The sequence below is a fragment of the Corylus avellana genome, chromosome 10 (assembly GCF_965113065.1).
Source record: "Corylus avellana chromosome 10, dhCorAvel1.hap1.2, whole genome shotgun sequence".
In the NCBI taxonomy this organism is placed as follows: domain Eukaryota; kingdom Viridiplantae; phylum Streptophyta; class Magnoliopsida; order Fagales; family Betulaceae; genus Corylus; species Corylus avellana.
The window spans coordinates 21,803,691-21,821,467 of NC_142499.1; the positions used below are offsets into that span (position 1 = coordinate 21,803,691).

Consider the following 17,777-nt stretch of genomic DNA (forward strand, 5'->3'; position numbering starts at 1 on the left):
AGTAGAAAAAAATATATAGGGGACAAAAACAAAAATGGAAGAACATAAGAACCGAAAATAAACATATAAAATGACAATGCTAATATGATGGAAAATAAATGTCTTGCAAAAAAAAAAAAAAAAAAAAGAAAGAAAGAAAAGAACTATATTATAATTTTTCATTGAGAAACAACTATTGGAAACTCTCTCTCTCCCTCTCTCTCTCATCTTTTTCCTGAATTAAGTGTTAAATTTACAAAGGAACAATGAGATATAAATAGAAAGTAAGAGAAAAATAAAAAGAGAGAAAGAGAAAATTTGAGAACCTTTTATTTTATTCATTAAGATATCAATTAAATGCATTTCAAATAAAACTCCTACATTTTAATTGTCTCACATTGACATATAAAGAGAAATCAAGAGAAGATAAAAGAAAAAATAAAGAAAGAGAGAGAGAGAGAGAGAGAGAGAGAGAGAGAATTTGTAAATCTTTTGTTTTTTTTATTAAGACAGTTAAATATATTACAATAAAACTCATACATTTAATTGTCTTACATTAAGATACAAATATAAAAGAAGAGAAGATAAAAAGAAAATTAAATAAAGAAAACCTTTTGTTTTCTTCATTAAGATATCATTAAGATATCAATTAAATGCATTCCAAATAATATAAAGAGAAAGCAAGAGATGATAAAAAGAAAAATAAAATCCCCATGAGGTAGCTCAATTGGCTAGGATCACACTTAATGAAGTGAAGGTCACTAGTTCAAATCCTCATCCCCCCTCTTGTGCAGACATGTTAAAAAAATAATAATAATAAATAAAGAGAGGGAAAGAGAGAATTTGTGAACCTTTTGTTTTCTTCGTTAAGACAATTAAATATATTACAAATAAAACCTATATGTTTTAATTGTCTCACATTGAAATATAAACATAAAGTAAGAGAAGATGAAAAGAAAATTAGATAAAGAGAGAGAAAGTGAGAATTTGAAAACCTTTAGTTTTCTTCATTTAGACAATTCAATGCATTACAAATAAAACCCCTATGCTTTAATTGTCTCACTAAAAGGCTAACATCTAAAACGCCACGTGTCGCAATTCTATGCACTCTCTAAGCCAAAACTCAGCTTATATATATAATGATTAATTTGAAGCTTGGTTTAGGCAAGGGAATCCAAGAAATGCAAGAATGCATCTAGCAAACTAGCAAGCCTACTGCATTCTGTCGAGGAGATAGAAAACACATTATCGAATATGCTTGATCCTGCTTAGAAAAAAAGAAAAACAAATAAAATAAAAAAGAATATGCTTGATCCTCTAAACAAATGTGCCACATGTATCTCGCGTAAATGATTAGTCACTTAAAAGACAGTAGTAGGTCGATAATTCTGGAAAGGAATTAAAGTCATAGAGAAAAATGCAAGCAGCAAAGCCAAACAATGGATCTTGTTAAGATATGAGTATAAGATTATATAGGCTATATAGGTTAATTTTAACTCAATCAATTTGATTAATCGTATTAGATCCCTCAACCATAAACCGATAATTTCATGTTAGGTTCGTGGGGCGTATCTAAATTCCTTGTCCTAAATGTTGCATGCCAAGTTCAAGTTGTGTCGAGGTATAAATTAAGTAATTAACCATAATTTGACCTATTTCATTAAATGAGTAAAATCACTCAACTATAACATGTTAATTTAGTGTCAAGTTATGAGTTGTATCAAAAATTGACAGCTGACCTTGCAATCAATCACAATAGTCATACCTAGCCTTTTAAAACTGCATCATTCAAGGTCATCTTAGATTTCCTTATCTTAATGCGAGTCAAAGGGGAAAATCCAAAAAAGCAGTGAGTTCGGTGCACCACTTGTTTTCTAAATGCATGGTGAGATATATAACTCCACCATCGTTGAGCTTTCCTCAATCCCATAGAGAAGTGTCTTTTCACCTCACCTGTGACCATTTTAAAGCAAAAAATCTGTCTCACGAGAAACCCATATATCCAGCTGTTTATGTTATCATTTCACCCAACTGCCCCTAACATTTCCACCCTTATCACTCACCTAAAGTTGATCAACTCCTTTTCCACTTCTTTACGTGATCATCTCCATTTAACAGCAAATAGAAATAGCGTATATGGAAGAAGAAGAAAAAGAAGTAAATGAAGTAGCTATGAAGTCGAGATATCCCAGAAAGCTCAACTTTAATGCACCGCTCTTGTCGACTAGGCGTATTGGTGGCTACTCGGGCGAAGAAGTGAATTCACAAGGTGTGTTGCAGCAGGCTGCAAGTGATCATAGCATTCCATTTTCATGGGAGCAAGCTCCAGGCAAGCCCAAGGAATCAGAGAGAGGTGACATCCATGATGGGGATGATACACCTCGTCCAAGGCTCCCGCCATGTCGTTGGCATCCATCCATAGATGCAACAAACAATCATGATGATCATCAAGCAGTTATTAGTGATCATGATGATGATGGTTGTGATGGTGATGGTGATGTTGATGTTGATGTTGATGTTGATGACGACGACGCCGCTTTCTCGGATGCCATGGACGTGTTCTCCTTGTCAGAGGCAATAGACATTGTGACAAAAGCAGAGAAAGTTGAGGAGTTCAATGGCTTAAAGTTGAAGCTTGCAGAGTCTAGAGGCAATGAGTCACCAAATTTCATAATCAAGCGTTTTCTTCCTGATGCCACTGCATTGGCTGAATCATCTGCTTTAACTTTCTCCAAGAGCTTCAACAAGAAATTTCCTAAGCCCTGCAACTACCCTGAATCCTCTGCTTCACCAAAAGGTTGTGGCCTGGAAATTCTCTTCCCCTGGCGCATCAAGCACAAGCTTTGTGGCATAAAGAGCCCCATCCGGCAAGACTCTCTAAATGTGCAGCCTCAGTGGAGGGCAAAACAAAAGAAACATTATTGTTCATCCGCTAATGTCTTTAGCAATAATGTAGATAAAGATACTAGAGACTAATGAAGACTTTTTTTGCCTTTCCTTTTTCTAGCTTGAACTTCTTTAAGCAAATACCAGTACTCCAAATATAGTCTGATATTGCTCATAACCATTGTGGATGTTTTGACCGTTGATTGATGATGCTGCAATTTATGTTACAGAACATCCCACAAATGTTTTAAATCAGACTTAAATTGCTGTTTCACTTATAATCAAGTGTTCCTAGTATCATATTTTTCCATGTTTGGCTATGTAGACCAGAATTCCCTGTAATTATCTGCTCTGATTACACTGCAATCAAGTAGGTAAATGAGAGAGGATTTCATCGCGAGCCTCTTTCATGCAGAGATTGAGTAGACTGCAATCTGAACAGACAATTGCAACCAATTCCAATCCTAGTTATGAACATGTTGTAAAATAAAAAAAATGTCTCATAGTCAAAATTCTATGATAGATGCTACAATCAAAACAGTACAAGCCATCTAAATGTTGGTAAATGGTAACAAAACATAACATTGCATTATATCATTGTAGTAATTTGAGGCAAATTAAGGAAAATGTTTGGATAGTACAACCTCTACTACAATTTTTTTTTTTTTTTTTAATAATCTTCTGTTATAATATTTTATTAGTGAAAAAATTAAAGAACAAAGCTTAACTAATAAATTTAATTATTTAATAATTGACGTAATAAGTCGTCCAATGCTACACAACACAAGAAATTTGTGTACGGTAAAATATGTTCGTTATTGGGCTGAGGCCCAATAAACCCAAACGGTCTACTTCGCACGCTCGCGTGTGCGAGATTTCAAAAAATCCAACTAGGGTTTTTCGAGGGCAGTGATCCCGGGCAGGATCGGGCAGCCACAGGTCCTGCCCGTTCGTTTTGCACACAAATTTTAGTGTCTCTCCCTCTCTCTCCCGCTTCTACTAAGCATTCGAAATGCACAGAGCATTTTATATATAAATCACCCAACTCGCCGATTCAGAGCCCAATCCACTCTGTGCAGTCTCATTTCCTCTCTCTCTCGACCTTGGCATCGGCGACGAGGAAAAAGTTCAGAGACAGAGAAAGCGACGACTCTTTGAGTTCGAGTTCGAGAGAGAGGGAAACCCTAGCTTCGCCTTCGTCTTCTTTCGCTGGTCGATTGCCTTTTGATTCGAGGTACTTCTCTCTTTCTAGACTTTCTGATTCCTGTGCTGCTAGTGGATCTATTGCTTTCTGGCCTGTTTTTGCTTCTTCTTTTTTGGGCGTTTTAGGGTTTTCGTTTTTGCTGATACTGTACTCTTGTGGGTTGAATATGGGATCTGGCTTTGTATTTTTTCAATTGGATATGTGCATCTCTTACGGATCGTGTGGTATATTAGAGTTTTTCGGGGTTTAAGCTTCTGTGTTTGTTTTTCTCGGCTTATTCGTTTTTTTCTTCTTTCCTCATTTTGGACCAGTTGGAAATCTAGTAATTGAAAGTGAACAAGTTGACTATCCCTGACATACCGGTATATCGCAGTATAAGAAATTGTTTGTATGGTCACTTAGATTATGGCAGGGACACTCAAGTTGAGAAAATGAGCTTTTAAATTCTCTAAAGGTATATGAAAAAAAGAAAATTAAAGATATCTGCTTGGTTGAATTCAATAAGACTGTTTGGATTGATCACGAGTTTAAATCATATTAAGGGTGAAACAACATGAATTAAAAGAGATTCAAATTTTATTTCATTTCTTTTCTGAGCATTTTTGAAAATTTACTGCCTGTCACACTAAACCTTTCTGCATGTCAAAGGGCATACATTTCTTTTTGGAGTAATGATTTGTGCTAAATTTTGGTGGGAATTGCAGTTTGCTTCTACAATTGCTGACTTTGATAAGCTAGTCATGTTTTCATGCTGCGTTTTATTGTCGTTCTTTAGCAGATGAGGTGTTGGATCAAATTCCTGTATGTGACTTGGTGGTATAATTATAGATATAAACCCTAACATTTAGATAATGAAATAAAATTTGGGCATGCTATGTTGTTATACATGGTTCAATATCAGTATGAAACATATATTAAGCATTTAGTGTTGTTATTCATATATTGCATTAGCTAACGATTCTCTTGTTTATTAAGTTTCCGATGGCCTTGTCTAATTATAATTTGGTGTACCGTTGATTCATAAAGGTTAACAGTTTCCTAGTTACCTTTTTTTTTTTTTAAAAAAATAATAATAATTTCATGGTTTTTTCGATTGTAGTGTGGAAGAATGGCTATGGAGATCACCCAGTTCCTATTGTCTGCTCAGTCGCCTGATGCAAATGTCCGTACTGAAGCGGAGACCAATCTCACACGATTTCAAGAGCAAAACCTTCCTTCATTTCTTCTCTCCTTGTCAGTTGAGCTTGCACACAATGAGAAACCAATTGAATCCCGTAGGCTTGCTGGTATTGTGCTTAAGAACTCATTAGATGCTAAAGATGCTGCTAGAAAGGAGCATCTTGTTCAACAGTGGATGGCAATTGACATTTCCATTAAATCTCAAATCAAAGATTTGCTCTTAAGGACTCTTGGATCGGTTGCAACAGAGGCAAGGCATACTTCTGCACAAGTGATTGCCAAAATTGCTTCTATTGAGATTCCAAAGAAGCAGTGGCCTGAGCTAATTGGATGTTTGCTTAACAATATGACTCAGCAAGATAAACCTGCCGGTCTGAAGCAAGCTACCCTGGAAACTCTTGGATATGTGTGCGAGGAGATCTCTCATGAGGATCTTGTGCAAGATGAAGTAAATGCTGTTCTCACTGCTGTAGTGCAAGGCATGAACCTTGCTGAACACAGTTCTGAAGTTCGTCTTGCAGCAGCAAGGGCTTTATATAATGCTTTGGATTTTGCCCAAACCAACTTTGAAAATGAGATGGAGCGGAATTACATTATGAAAATGGTCTGTGAGACAGCCATTTCCAAGGAGGTAGAGATCCGACAAGCTGCTTTTGAGTGTCTTGTTTCGATAGCATCAACGTACTATGAGAAGCTTGAGCCTTACATGCAAGCTCTCTTTGAGCTTACGTCCAATGCAGTAAAAGGAGATGAAGAGGCTGTTTCCCTCCAAGCAATTGAGTTCTGGAGCTCAATCTGTGATGAAGAGATAGAGCTTCAGGAGTATGAGAGTACTGAGAGTGGGGACTCTGAGCCTCCCCATTCCCGTTTCATTGAGAAGGCTTTGTCATCTCTGGTTCCTATGCTGCTAGAAACTCTGCTGAAGCAGGAAGAAGACCAGGACCAGGATGACAGCATTTGGAATTTGTCCATGGCTGGTGGGACCTGTCTTGGTCTTGTTTCCAGAACTGTTGGGGATGCTATTGTGCCCCTTGTGATGCCTTTTGTCGAAGCTAACATATTGAAGCCAGAGTGGCGTTGTCGTGAGGCAGCTACATATGCATTTGGCTCAATCCTTGAAGGCCCGAGCATTGATAAGCTCTCTCCCTTGGTCCATGCAGGTCTGGACTTTCTGCTTAAGGCAATGAAGGATGAAAACAACCATGTCAGGGACACAACTGCTTGGACTCTTAGTCGTATTTTCGAGTTATTGCACAGTCCAGCTGGTGGAATTTCTGTGATATCTTCTGAGAACATTCAACAGATTTTAGGAGTATTGTTGGAAAGCATAAACGACACTCCAAATGTTGCAGAGAAGATCTGTGGGGCAATCTATTACCTTTGCCAGGGATATTTTGAAGCAGGACAGGCCTCCTCTGTCCTCACGCCTTTCCTCACAGACATCATCACTCAACTTATTAGGACTGCCGATCGTACAGATGGTGGTGACTCTAAGCTAAGGTCTTCCGCATATGAAACCTTGAATGAGGTGGTCAGGTGTTCCTATATTGTGGATACGTCTCCCATTATAGAACAGCTGCTCCCTGTCATTATGAATAAATTAGGGCAGACACTAGAGCTTCAGATTGTATCTTCAGATGATAGGGAAAAACAAGGTGACTTGCAAGCTTCTCTATGTGGTGTTATTCAGGTTATTATCCAGAAACTAAGCAGTACGGACGAAACGAGGCCCATAATACTCCGAGCTTCAGATCAAATTATGGCATTGTTCCTTAGAGTGTTTGCTTGTCGTAGCTCTACGGTGCATGAGGAAGCAATGCTTGCTATTGGTTCGCTGGCTTATGCCTGTGGACCAAAGTTTGAGAACTATATGGGTGAATTCTACCGCTATTTGGAGATGGGGTTGCAGAATTTTGAGGAATACCAGGTTTGTTCCATCACAGTTGGGGTGGTTGGTGACATTTCCCGTGCCTTGGATGACAAGGTCTTACAATTCTGTGATGGGATCATGAAACACCTTCTCAATGATCTTGGCAGTAATGAACTCCACCGGTCTGTCAAGCCTCACATATTTTCTTGCTTTGGGGACATTGCTCTTGCAATAGGAGAGCATTTCGAGAGGTATGTCCTCTATGTAGTGCAAGCAATGCAGCAAGCTGCAGCGGTCTGCGCACAGCTTGATGCCAACGATGAAGAATTGATGGAGTACGGCAACCAGCTCAGGCGTAGCATCTTTGAAGCTTATTCCGGTATTCTCCAGGGTTTTAAGGATTCAAAGCCTGAGGTGATGCTGCCATATGCTTCACATCTCCTGCAGTTTATAGAAGTGGTTTTCTTGGACAGGCAGAGGTATTTGCTTTCTTTTCTTTTTCTTTCCTTTCCCTTCTATTTGTTGCTCTCTTATCTTTTGGTTTCTTTGCGTCTGATGGGTTGGCTTCCATACTTTGCAGGGATGAGTCTGTGACAAAAGCTGCAGTTGCTGTGATGGGTGATCTTGCAGATGCACTTGGCCCGAACACAAAGCTCCTGTTTAGAGACCGTGCATTCTATATCGAATTTTTGGGCGAGTGCCTGCAATCTGATGATGAATCGATCAAGGAAACTGCAACTTGGACCCAGGGGATGATTGGACGTGTCATGGTTTCATGAGATGAAGCTAGCTAGTTTGTGAGTACAACAACAGTGATGTCTGGTCTTTTTCTTTTTCTTTTTTAATCTTTGTCCTTTTAAACAAGCCTCATTTTTACTAGTCTTAAGTAAAGCTAAGGCCTAAGGGTGTCGTGAACTTGAAAAAATTGAGTTCATCCATGTTCCTTGTGTACTGGGGGTGAGTTTTTGGATTTTCAGAAACGCCCACGATATTTGTTTTTTTGTTTTATTTCGGGTTTTCCAAAAAACCCATTCAATGGTGAATGTTCGTCCCGCTTAACTTGTTTTTCTTTTGGGGTTTGGTTTTGAGAATTCAGTTCGAGTGTGGGCTTCTCAAACAAGTTTCAAAAAATAACCCAAGCCCGCATCGTTGTTTGAATTTTTGCCCTACTTAATGCTAAACTAATGGATTCATTTCAACACCCCACTTTTATAACATTTTAATCTAATCCCTCGGTCTTTTATGGACCATGAGGAATTGATAATGTAATTTGGTGAATTTGAGAATCAAATACTTGTGTAGTGTTTGGTAAAATGCTCTATAACTTTTTATTTTTTCAAATATTGAAAACTCTTCTTAAAATTGGTTAACCAAGCAAATTATTAGATGTGACTTTTACCTCTTTAACACATTTTCAAATCAAATCACAGAACTCTTACATTGTAGTACGCCAATTTTGGATTTATTTTATTTTAAAAAAAAAACTGATAATTTTTCTCAATTTTTAATTGTAATAAAACACTTCCAAACTGTTACTAACTAATTATCAACTTTTCTCACTATGCCATATGGTTCTTACCAAATCAATTTTCAAGCTTATAAAACCTAAAATTCAAGCACTAATCAAACCACCAAACCCACGCGCGGGCATATCACGCTTGTGCTGTTTTAATACGAGCCGTCGATTTCATCAAATATAAGGTCTGCAGGTCTGCAAAATTATCACCTGACAAGACGAACGGGACATTCGCACGGTAAATTTGTTGGTTCTCGGAGCACCCAACTTCTCTACCTGCAGCAGAGCGAGGTTGGCATTCGGAGCTTCCCAGAGGCTACTTCACCGTAGGGGTCTAAGCGTCGTCGTTTGCCTTGCTGTCGATGACGGCCTGAGAGAGAAGCAAAAGGAGTTGGTCTCTAGCGTTGTCTTCGCCGTCGAGGATAGGCCTGGTGAGATCTCAAAACCCATAATAGAAACCCCCAAGGACGTAGAGTCTTCTTATCTATCGGACAGATCTAAGTTTAGCTTTATAATCTGAGATTTTCTTTTATCCCTTTTCTATCTTCGAAATTTCAAGGAATGATGCGGACGTGAACTTTGTGATGGAAATGTAGGTGTGGGCGATATACAGCACAAGAGGAGGAAGTTTCCCAAGAACCGAACATAAATTTTTTAAAAATGGCAGTTTCTTCTTTCTCTCTCGGCTTTTTCTCAAAAACCCGCAAACCTTCTCTTCCCAAGACCCTAATTTTCACTCCCCCGACTGTCTCAACCAATTCCCACCTCAAATTCAACCCCATTTTCAGACCCTCCACTCTCACCCTCTTCCTCCCAATCCAGAAACCCAATAACAAAACCCACTTCAAGTCCCATATCTGCTGCCTCTTCACCGGCATTGTCGAAGAAATGGGCGAAATCAAGCAGCTGGGTATCGCCGAACACGGCGGATTTGACATGAGAATCGGCGCAAAGACCGTTCTTGAAGGCGTAAACCTCGGCGATAGCATTGCCGTCAACGGTACGTGCCTTACGGTGACAGAATTCGATACCCAATTGTCTGAATTCACGGTCGGTTTGTCACCCGAAACGCTGCGAAAGACATCGTTGGTAGAGCTCGAACCGGGCTCGGTGGTGAACTTGGAGCGGGCGGTGCAGCCCACGAGCCGAATGGGTGGGCATTTCGTGCAGGGACATGTGGATGGGACGGGGGAGATAGTGGCCAAGGAGCCTGAGGGGGATTCCTTGTGGGTTAAGGTAAAGGCAGGGAAAGATTTGTTGAGGTATATAGTGCCAAAAGGGTTTATAGCGGTGGATGGGACTAGTTTGACGGTGGTGGATGTGTTTGATGAGGAGGAGTGCTTTAATTTCATGTTGGTGGCTTATACTCAGCAGAATGTGGTGATTCCTTCAAAGAAAGTTGGGCAGAAGGTGAACTTGGAGGTGGATATATTGGGGAAGTATGTGGAGAGGCTGCTTAGTAGTGGGTTTGTTGACTCTATTAAATCTTCATGACAAAAGGTACTTTACTGTGGTTCTGTTTCTGTTAATGTATCACTGTTTGCTCCTGCAATGTATTTTGTTATTGCTTGAATAAGAAAGACTGAATTTTGAGAGCTGTTTGTTTCATTTTGGTTGATTCTGAGATTTGTAGATGTTTGCTATTCTTACTTTTAGAGATATTCCTGGGAAGATGCTTTGGCTGTCTTGTAGGGAAAGAGGTTTATTTTCGACTCGCCTAGCATGATCATGTGTAATGTAGGGATTGTTTGATAAAACTTTCTAGATGGTGCTTTTTGGTTTTTTGTTAAAAAGTATTTGAGCAAAAAGCGTCATAAAACGAGGCCATGCTGTCACAGACGTTCCTTTCTGGAACTTCTAGGCATGATCAACCCTTGAAGCTGGTCTTGTGGTATAGCAAAGCCATACTCTCCAGAATGAGAGAAGTAAATGGCCCTAGATGGGAGAGTTGAATATACGATTATTAGTAATTATGATCAAAGATGTCTTATGTAGGTTTTGATATTAAGCTTCGTTATGCTGAATTGTCCTTTAGCTATCGCTTATAAATCAAAGATCTTAAGAGTACATGATTTCCATATCACTTCAATTTCCAAACTAACATCATTGTAAATGTTTTAGCGTTCTGCATTCTTCAACTCATCAAGAAGACAACTCGGATTGGAAAATTTGCGAAGAACAGTTATTTTTTATTTGAAAAAGTACTCTCATGCGACACTAAAGGATTGAGATCCGGTGTACTTGCTTGCCTGCCCAGATTGCTTGCAATCCGGGTATGCGAGTGTGAGAGAACTCCTATAGCTTCCACCTACCCGGGCGGGGCGGAGAAAACTCTATGGGAAAGCCAGATTGGAAGGAACTATATTTAAGTAGAGTGGTTATCCACCCTTCATAACCAATGAAATAATAAGATTAGGAGAGTAGCAGAGATCATTAGCAAAGTGGATTGTGTAGCAGCTATATTCACCCTGTTACTCGGCTGAGTCTTCTCATCGGCTTCCTCCTTTACATTGGTACAATTAAGACCAGGCTTTCCTTCGCTACACATGTTGGCAAGCAGGCCTGGCGGGTAACCCCCATAGAGATTCATGTAGCTGAACATGATTGCGGCGCAATCAGCTGTCATGTCATTAATAGCATCTGCATAAGTGCAAGCAAAGTCCTTCAAAGCATTACAACAAGCTAGTGGTGGGAATCTGGGTCCTTTGCACCGGCTTGTGAGGATTGTATAGTTCTTTGACTCAAAGTCTACACTGCATGCTGCACATAATGAAATATGAAATATGAAATTCAGATTTTTCTTTTCTTTTATTTTTCGTACAATCTTATTTACAATGTGAACCAAACACCAAGATGATAGCCAAACACCTGAAAATTGTCAAGTTTTCCCAAAAAAAATATTTTTGGGAAAACTTCACTAAGGACCCCTTGAACTATTACACGATTTGAAAAGACTCCCCAAATTTCGAAACTTCTCAATTTTATTTCCTGAACTTTCAATTTAATGCAATCTACCCACTCCGTTAGTTTTTGAACGTTAAAAGTGATAAAATGACCTTTATACCCTGACTTTATATATATATATATATATATATATATATATATATATATATATAATTTCAAATTAAAATTAAAAAAATTGAAGGGTAATTTGTTTGGGGTTTAACGTCAAAAATTGATGGAGGTAGTAGATTGTATCAAATTGAAAGTTTGTGAGAGTGAAATTGAGAGTTTTTGAAATTTGGAGGAGTCTTCTCAAAATGCATGAGGGTTCTAAGTGAAGTTTCCCAAGTATTTTCAAGTAGAAATGATTAAATTAGAAAACGTTTTATGTAAAATTAAGCAAAAGTAGCCTAAAACCATATAAGAGGAAAAACAAAGAGAAATGAATTTTTTTAAAAAAATTACACATCTAAATTAATTATTCTACGATATTACCAATGTCATTATGGAAAAATGATAGAAATCATGCTCTTGTTCATCTCTCATACATCTTCATACCGTAGATGGACAAATTCAATAATAAATTTGCAAAAAAAAAAAAAAAATACGGATTCACAGAAGATGAATAAGGGAATGATGAGTATGACCATTACAAATTTCACATATTAACCTTCAATGTGATACATTTAATAGAAAAATATATATATATATATATATATCTCGTTCAATGAGTAAAGGATTTAAATTCCATGCAATGAAATTTTCTTACTGTAATAGGGCAGCAATATTTCATCTGCAACAGTAAATAAGAGAAAATAAAATAAAATAATGGCCAATTAATGTTATTCAGGAATTCATAAACAATATGCCAAAAAATTCTTTGGAACTTCAAAAAAGAAAAAAAGAAAAAAAAAATTACTTGAAACGATGGTGGAAGAGGAGGCCAAGCATGTTAGAAGAAAGGAGGAGAAGAGAAAACGACCCAAAGAAGCCATCTTTTGCGATGGTTTCTTCGGAGACGCGGCTGTGGAGCCGTCAATCTTCTCCTTCCCACAGTTCGTTGCATGACAAAACTTTTTCCCTTCAATGGGTTTTTCTTTTGGGGGAGATTTAATTTTGTTAGAGAGAGAGAGGGAGGAGATCCAGGAAAAAAGTTGAGGAAATGTGGTGGGAAAGAAGGGTGTTAGTTAATAAAATGTTTTTTCTACGTACGTATATGCAATGCTAACAAGTAGTGAAATGCTAACAAAAAAAATTGGAAAAATTGCAAAATCACCCCCTTAAGGTTCTGCCAGCATGGCTGGTCATTCATAGAAGGTTTTGTATTTTTTTTTTTTAAGAAATAAGTATTCTTCTTTCCACATTTGTTTGTTTATTTGGGAAGACTCAAAGAAAGAAAGACGCTAGTCTTTCTTATAACATTACTCTTATTTTTATCATTATTGAGCATTTGTTTGGAGCCTATTTGGTCATTTATTCTTCATTGCAATTGATTTATCTTAAGTTAAAATGTTGATTGTGCTTACTCTTTCAAGTTTTGTGCTTCGATATGATTAATGTGGTTTTGGGTCTTGTTTTATGTGTTGGTTAGGATTGCTTTTTTGGGGAGTTCACTTGTGAAATTGATGTATAAGTGATTTGGGTTTATTAACAGGTTATATTCCAGTATAACCAAATTTTTAATTATTAATACAAGGGGAAAGTCCACATAACCCCCTCAAACTACCACTCAATTGACAATGTCCCCCCCAAACTTTCAATTGTGACAATGTCCCCCCCTAAACTACCAAAAGTTGTCAATGTTCCCCACAATGACGAAATTACCCTTAGTAAAATTACAAAAAAAAAAAACTAAAACTTCTAGAAAAAACCTAAAACTAACAAAAAAAAAAAAAAAAATCCAAACGTTGGATTTTTTTTTTTAAAAAAAAAAAATCAATTTTATAAGAAATTTTTTTAAAAAATTTCGATTTTTTTTTTTATAAAAATTGAAAATTTTCATTTTTTTTTTTATTTTTATTTTTATTTTTGTTTTATAATTTTATTTAAATAAAAATTTATGTTTAAAAAAATAATAAAATTTTCGTTTAATAAAATGAATTTTTTTTAAAAAAACTAAATAAAAAATAGTTTTTTTTTTAAAAAAAAAATAAAAATTTCCCTTTTTTTTTAAAAAAAAATATTAAAATTTTTTGTTTAAAATATTTTTTTTTCTAAAAAATATTATTTTTAAATTAAAATTTTTCGTTTTTTTTTTTAAATCATTTTTTTTTTTTTGAATTTATATGAGTATTTTTGTCTTATTGAGAAATCTATAGGGGTATTTTTGTCTTATTGCTAGTCTTGGGGGGGACATTGACAATATTTTGGTAGTTTGGAGGGGACATTGTCACAATTGAAAGTTTGGGGGGGACATTGTCAATTGGGTGGTAGTTTGAGGGGGATATGTGGACTTTACCCTTAATACAATTAACGGCATTTTTCTTGAAAACGCCGCTATATTTAAATTCAAATTTCTCGGCCTATAAGGAATGCCCTTAAAACAACGCCCAAAATGGTCTTGAAGCTTTCTCGGTGTTCGTCCTTACGCCGAGAAAAATCAATTCCTAACACCTATTTGTCAGCGTATGCTATATGCTATCAAGGGAATTATGTGTTTGAAAAAATAACAATTTCAAACCATAATTAATAATTAAAAAAAAAATGTAGTTAATCGTTTGATAAAATTATGATTCAACTTTAAAATTGTGCATAAACCTTTTTTATTTTTCAAATTACTATTGTTTTTAAACGCATTTTTCAATAGTGTATTTTCCGCGACTTTGTTTAGAAACACATCGGAAATTGCAAGACGTAACGTATTCCACACTTGGTGGGGCAAATTCTAGTGTCGGTTGAGGGCATGAGATCAGTAGATTGGAGGTCACCTTCAACTGTACAGTACTGAATTCTTTATTTATTTATTTTTAATTCTAATGCATCCATATCGACTGATGATGAGTGGGCTGTTGAGTAATTTCATATCTTTTTCATCCAGTTTTCTTCTGCCTTCAAATTCCCCCATTACAGTCAAATGGCTCACTATAGATACATGCAGAACTTTACGACATGTGTATATATATATCATCTTATGGTTACATTTTCTTGTGACCTAAAAAACAAATAATTTTTGAACTAAATGTTAAAATATTAATTAAATGATTAAATATATAGTTTTTACAACTTTTAGTCGTAGGAATAAAATGTAATTTATCTGTAACTCAAAAAAAATTTGGCTAGCTCTTAGCTATTATCTGCCGGTGTCTATGGAAGTGGTGGAGAAGTTGCCACTGGCCGACGTGATGGTATTAGAAGAAACTGCTTCTAACAACATTCTCGAGTTCATTTCGCTGAAGCTTTGAGAGTCAACGGAGCCCCAATCATTAATGGCAGGAAGCGGGTCATCCCGACTGAGATACCGTGTCACTTGTCTCATCGTCGGCCGGGCTTCTGGCCGGTGATGAGAACAGAGAAGACCCAGTTCCAAAACCAACTCCACCTCGTCAATCACGTAAATGGAGTTCAACTTCGGGTCAACCGCTTCCCTGACTGTACCCATCTGATGACACTCCATTACATGGTCGATGAGAACGAAACTGCTCGAGTCAATCGGTCTTCTTCCGGCAGCAACTTCAAGTAGCAACATCCCATATGCAAAGACGTCGGAGCTTGTCGAAACCTTGCCGGTGCGAGCCAATTCCGGCGCAATGTACCCAATTGTGCCGACGACATTGGTGGTGTGCGATGGCTTCTCGTGATCATATAGCCTGGCAAGGCCGAAATCGCCCAGCCGTGCATTCATCTCAGCATCTATCAAAACATTGCTGGACTTCACGTCTCGGTGGATCACAACTTGCTCCCATTCTTCGTGCAGATAGAGTAATCCGCATGCGACGCCTTTAAGGATATTGAATCTTGTGTCCCAAGGCAACACGCGGTTGTTTTTGGGCTTGAAAATAAGAGAATCAAGGCTGCCGTTTGGAACATAATCATACACTATAAGGAGGTCGTTTTTGTGCTTGCACCATCCTTGGAGATTCACCAGGTTCTTGTGTCTTAACCTTCCCAAGCTTTCAATCTCTGCTGCAAATTCTCTGGTTCCTTGTGTTGAGCTACGCATTATCTTCTTCACAGCAAGTTCACTTCCTGTGGTGGTGAGTAAAATACCTGTAAGAATATAAATTAAATTATTAAATTACATGTAATTTAACATAGAAGTAAAAGCTTAAATTCAAATATTGGTTTCGTCAATTTACTATAATTTTAGTCATATATTCTAATTGTTAGACTCATATAGGAGGGAAAGTATTAAAATATTGATTAAAATTTTGATTTTTTTCAACGTTTTTGGTTTTCTTTAAAAAATATTTTTCAACAAAATTAATTTTCAAAATTTTCCTAAAAATGTTTTTGGCCATTTGGCTTGTATATACGGAAAATAAGTGAAGGTGGAAAACAGATGGCGACTCCAGTGGATTCTGGCAACCTTCGGTGGTGGTGATTGGCAGCCGATGGCGAATTCCAGTGGTCAGTGGCAGATTCTAGCGAACTCCAATAAAAGCGGAGATTGAACTGTGAGAGAGAGTGTGCAAGAAGGAAAAGCTCAAACTCGAAAAATTATTTGTAGTTTTAAAAAAGAGAAATCATTTAAATAAGGTTTTTTTATGATCGATAAACCGAAAATGTTTTCAGTCGTGACAAACACGGGAAAATTGGAAAAACGATTTCCAGAAAACATTTTATGATGAAACAAAAGGAACCTAAATGATTAAATTTAACAATTTTTATTTATTTAAACAAAAGGTACCTTTGTAGACTGCACCAAAGCCTCCAACTCCAATCACCTCACTCTGTTTGAAGCCCTTGGTAGCTGCATAAAGATCCCTGTATCTGAACCTGTGAGGACAATCCAACTCCCACTCCTCAAGACTCTCATGATGGGCCAACTTTCTATAAAGAGTAAGAAAGAAGAGAAGTCCCAATAAAATGAAGGTGAAAACAGATAAAGAAGCAATGACTGCCGTAAATGGCTTGAAAGAGGATGGATTTTTCTCCCTTGGAAGTGGTAGGGGAAGCAGAGAGATATTTAGAGGCGGAGCTTCTCCTTTCTGTGAAAAGCTCCATCCTAAAATGTAATGAGAGCTTGATTTATTTCCTGTTGCTGCGGAGAAACCAACATACATCATCTCCTCAAGAACTGGGGTTAGATTGATGTTTTTGGAAATGAGGGGTATGGTTGGTTTTGGTTTCGATGCAGGAGATATGGTTACCTGTTAGAATATAAATTAAATGATTAAATTCATCAATTTCTATCGGTGCAAGAAAATTTATCATGATATAAAAGTAGAAGTTATGAGTTCGAACATTAATGTCTTTTATCATTATTTCATTTTAATTTAATATTTTACATTTTGAGATAAGTGGCGATTTAACATTACCTTCACAACTTTTTGTAAGCCATCATATTCTATCCAGGCTTGGATTCGATCAACGCTCTCCAACTGCATTTCATCCGCGTTTGATTCGTCGCTGCCGACAAAGTAAGAAGCTGGTCTAGTATATTTTGAAGTCATGCCATTGATGTTGACTCCCACATGGTTTCCTTCACTGTCTGAAGGCTCTTTGAACCCTTTAACCGTATCAAATTCAACTGCAAATATATGATTTGAAGCATTACCATTGTTGGCCTCGTTGAAAATCCCAAGGTAATGCCCAGGCTGAGCTCCAGGAAATTTGGTGGAGGGAGATAAGATGAAAGCAAGGCCATAGCCACCTTCGCCGGAGCTTGGGGGGACTATAGCAAAAACAAATGATGTGTTGAAAGAATAATTTGTGTCAATCATTTGAATTGGTTTGTGATAGAATGCATGGCCTGCAACATTGTGCGATAAATTGGTGAGCCTAAGCGCACCACTGGGCTTGATAATTGTGGCTCCCTCTGTGGTAATAATATTTGTTTCACTTCCGTTGAATCCAGTATAGATGAATTCAACTTGTTGAGATTGAGCAACGAGAGGAAACAGAAGAACGAAAGCAAAAGAAAATATTGCTACTGCAGCAGCCATGGGGATCGAATGATTGTAAGAGGAAAAGCAAAAGAAGTAATCTCACAACTTATAAGAACAAGTTCCGAGAGATGGGGAGACTTGGAAAAGTAAAAG

General features: G+C 37.3%; 4 protein-coding genes across 6 annotated transcripts; 3 read left to right on the forward strand and 1 right to left on the reverse strand.

Moving 5' to 3' along the window:
- The first annotated feature begins 2,127 nt into the window (after nucleotides 1–2,127).
- Nucleotides 2,128–3,018, forward strand: LOC132162139 (uncharacterized). Its single transcript, XM_059572398.2, has one exon. It carries the CDS (start codon nucleotides 2,152–2,154, stop codon nucleotides 2,953–2,955), a length of 804 nt encoding a protein of 267 aa, XP_059428381.2. The 5' UTR covers nucleotides 2,128–2,151; the 3' UTR covers nucleotides 2,956–3,018.
- A 798-nt stretch (nucleotides 3,019–3,816) lies between these two features.
- Nucleotides 3,817–8,177, forward strand: LOC132191537 (ARM repeat superfamily protein). Its single transcript, XM_059606611.2, has 3 exons — nucleotides 3,817–4,099; nucleotides 5,169–7,597; nucleotides 7,699–8,177. Exons 2-3 carry the CDS (start codon nucleotides 5,178–5,180, stop codon nucleotides 7,895–7,897), a joined length of 2,619 nt encoding a protein of 872 aa, XP_059462594.1. The 5' UTR covers nucleotides 3,817–4,099; nucleotides 5,169–5,177; the 3' UTR covers nucleotides 7,898–8,177.
- Nucleotides 8,178–8,815: 638 nt separating this feature from the next.
- On the forward strand, nucleotides 8,816–11,403 carry LOC132191798 (riboflavin synthase). 3 transcript variants are annotated; one of them, XM_059606901.2, is made up of 3 exons: nucleotides 8,816–9,065; nucleotides 9,231–10,134; nucleotides 10,756–11,403. In XM_059606901.2, the coding sequence occupies exon 2, from the start codon at nucleotides 9,295–9,297 to the stop codon at nucleotides 10,126–10,128; it is 834 nt and encodes a 277-aa protein (XP_059462884.1). In that variant the 5' UTR covers nucleotides 8,816–9,065; nucleotides 9,231–9,294; the 3' UTR covers nucleotides 10,129–10,134; nucleotides 10,756–11,403. The 3 variants fall into 3 exon arrangements, with proteins under 3 accessions (XP_059462884.1, XP_059462883.1, XP_059462882.1); XM_059606900.2 differs by lacking the exon at nucleotides 10,756–11,403 and having other exon boundaries at nucleotides 9,194–10,229; XM_059606899.2 differs by lacking the exon at nucleotides 10,756–11,403 and having other exon boundaries at nucleotides 8,817–9,065; nucleotides 9,231–10,229.
- Nucleotides 11,404–14,815: 3,412 nt separating this feature from the next.
- LOC132161985 (lectin-domain containing receptor kinase VI.3) lies at nucleotides 14,816–17,681 on the reverse strand. The gene is made up of 3 exons (XM_059572223.1): nucleotides 17,055–17,681; nucleotides 16,424–16,886; nucleotides 14,816–15,783 (listed from the first exon to the last, which is right to left on the reverse strand). Exons 1-3 carry the CDS (start codon nucleotides 17,679–17,681, stop codon nucleotides 14,867–14,869), a joined length of 2,007 nt encoding a protein of 668 aa, XP_059428206.1. The 3' UTR covers nucleotides 14,816–14,866.
- Between the last annotated feature and the right edge of the window lie 96 nt (nucleotides 17,682–17,777).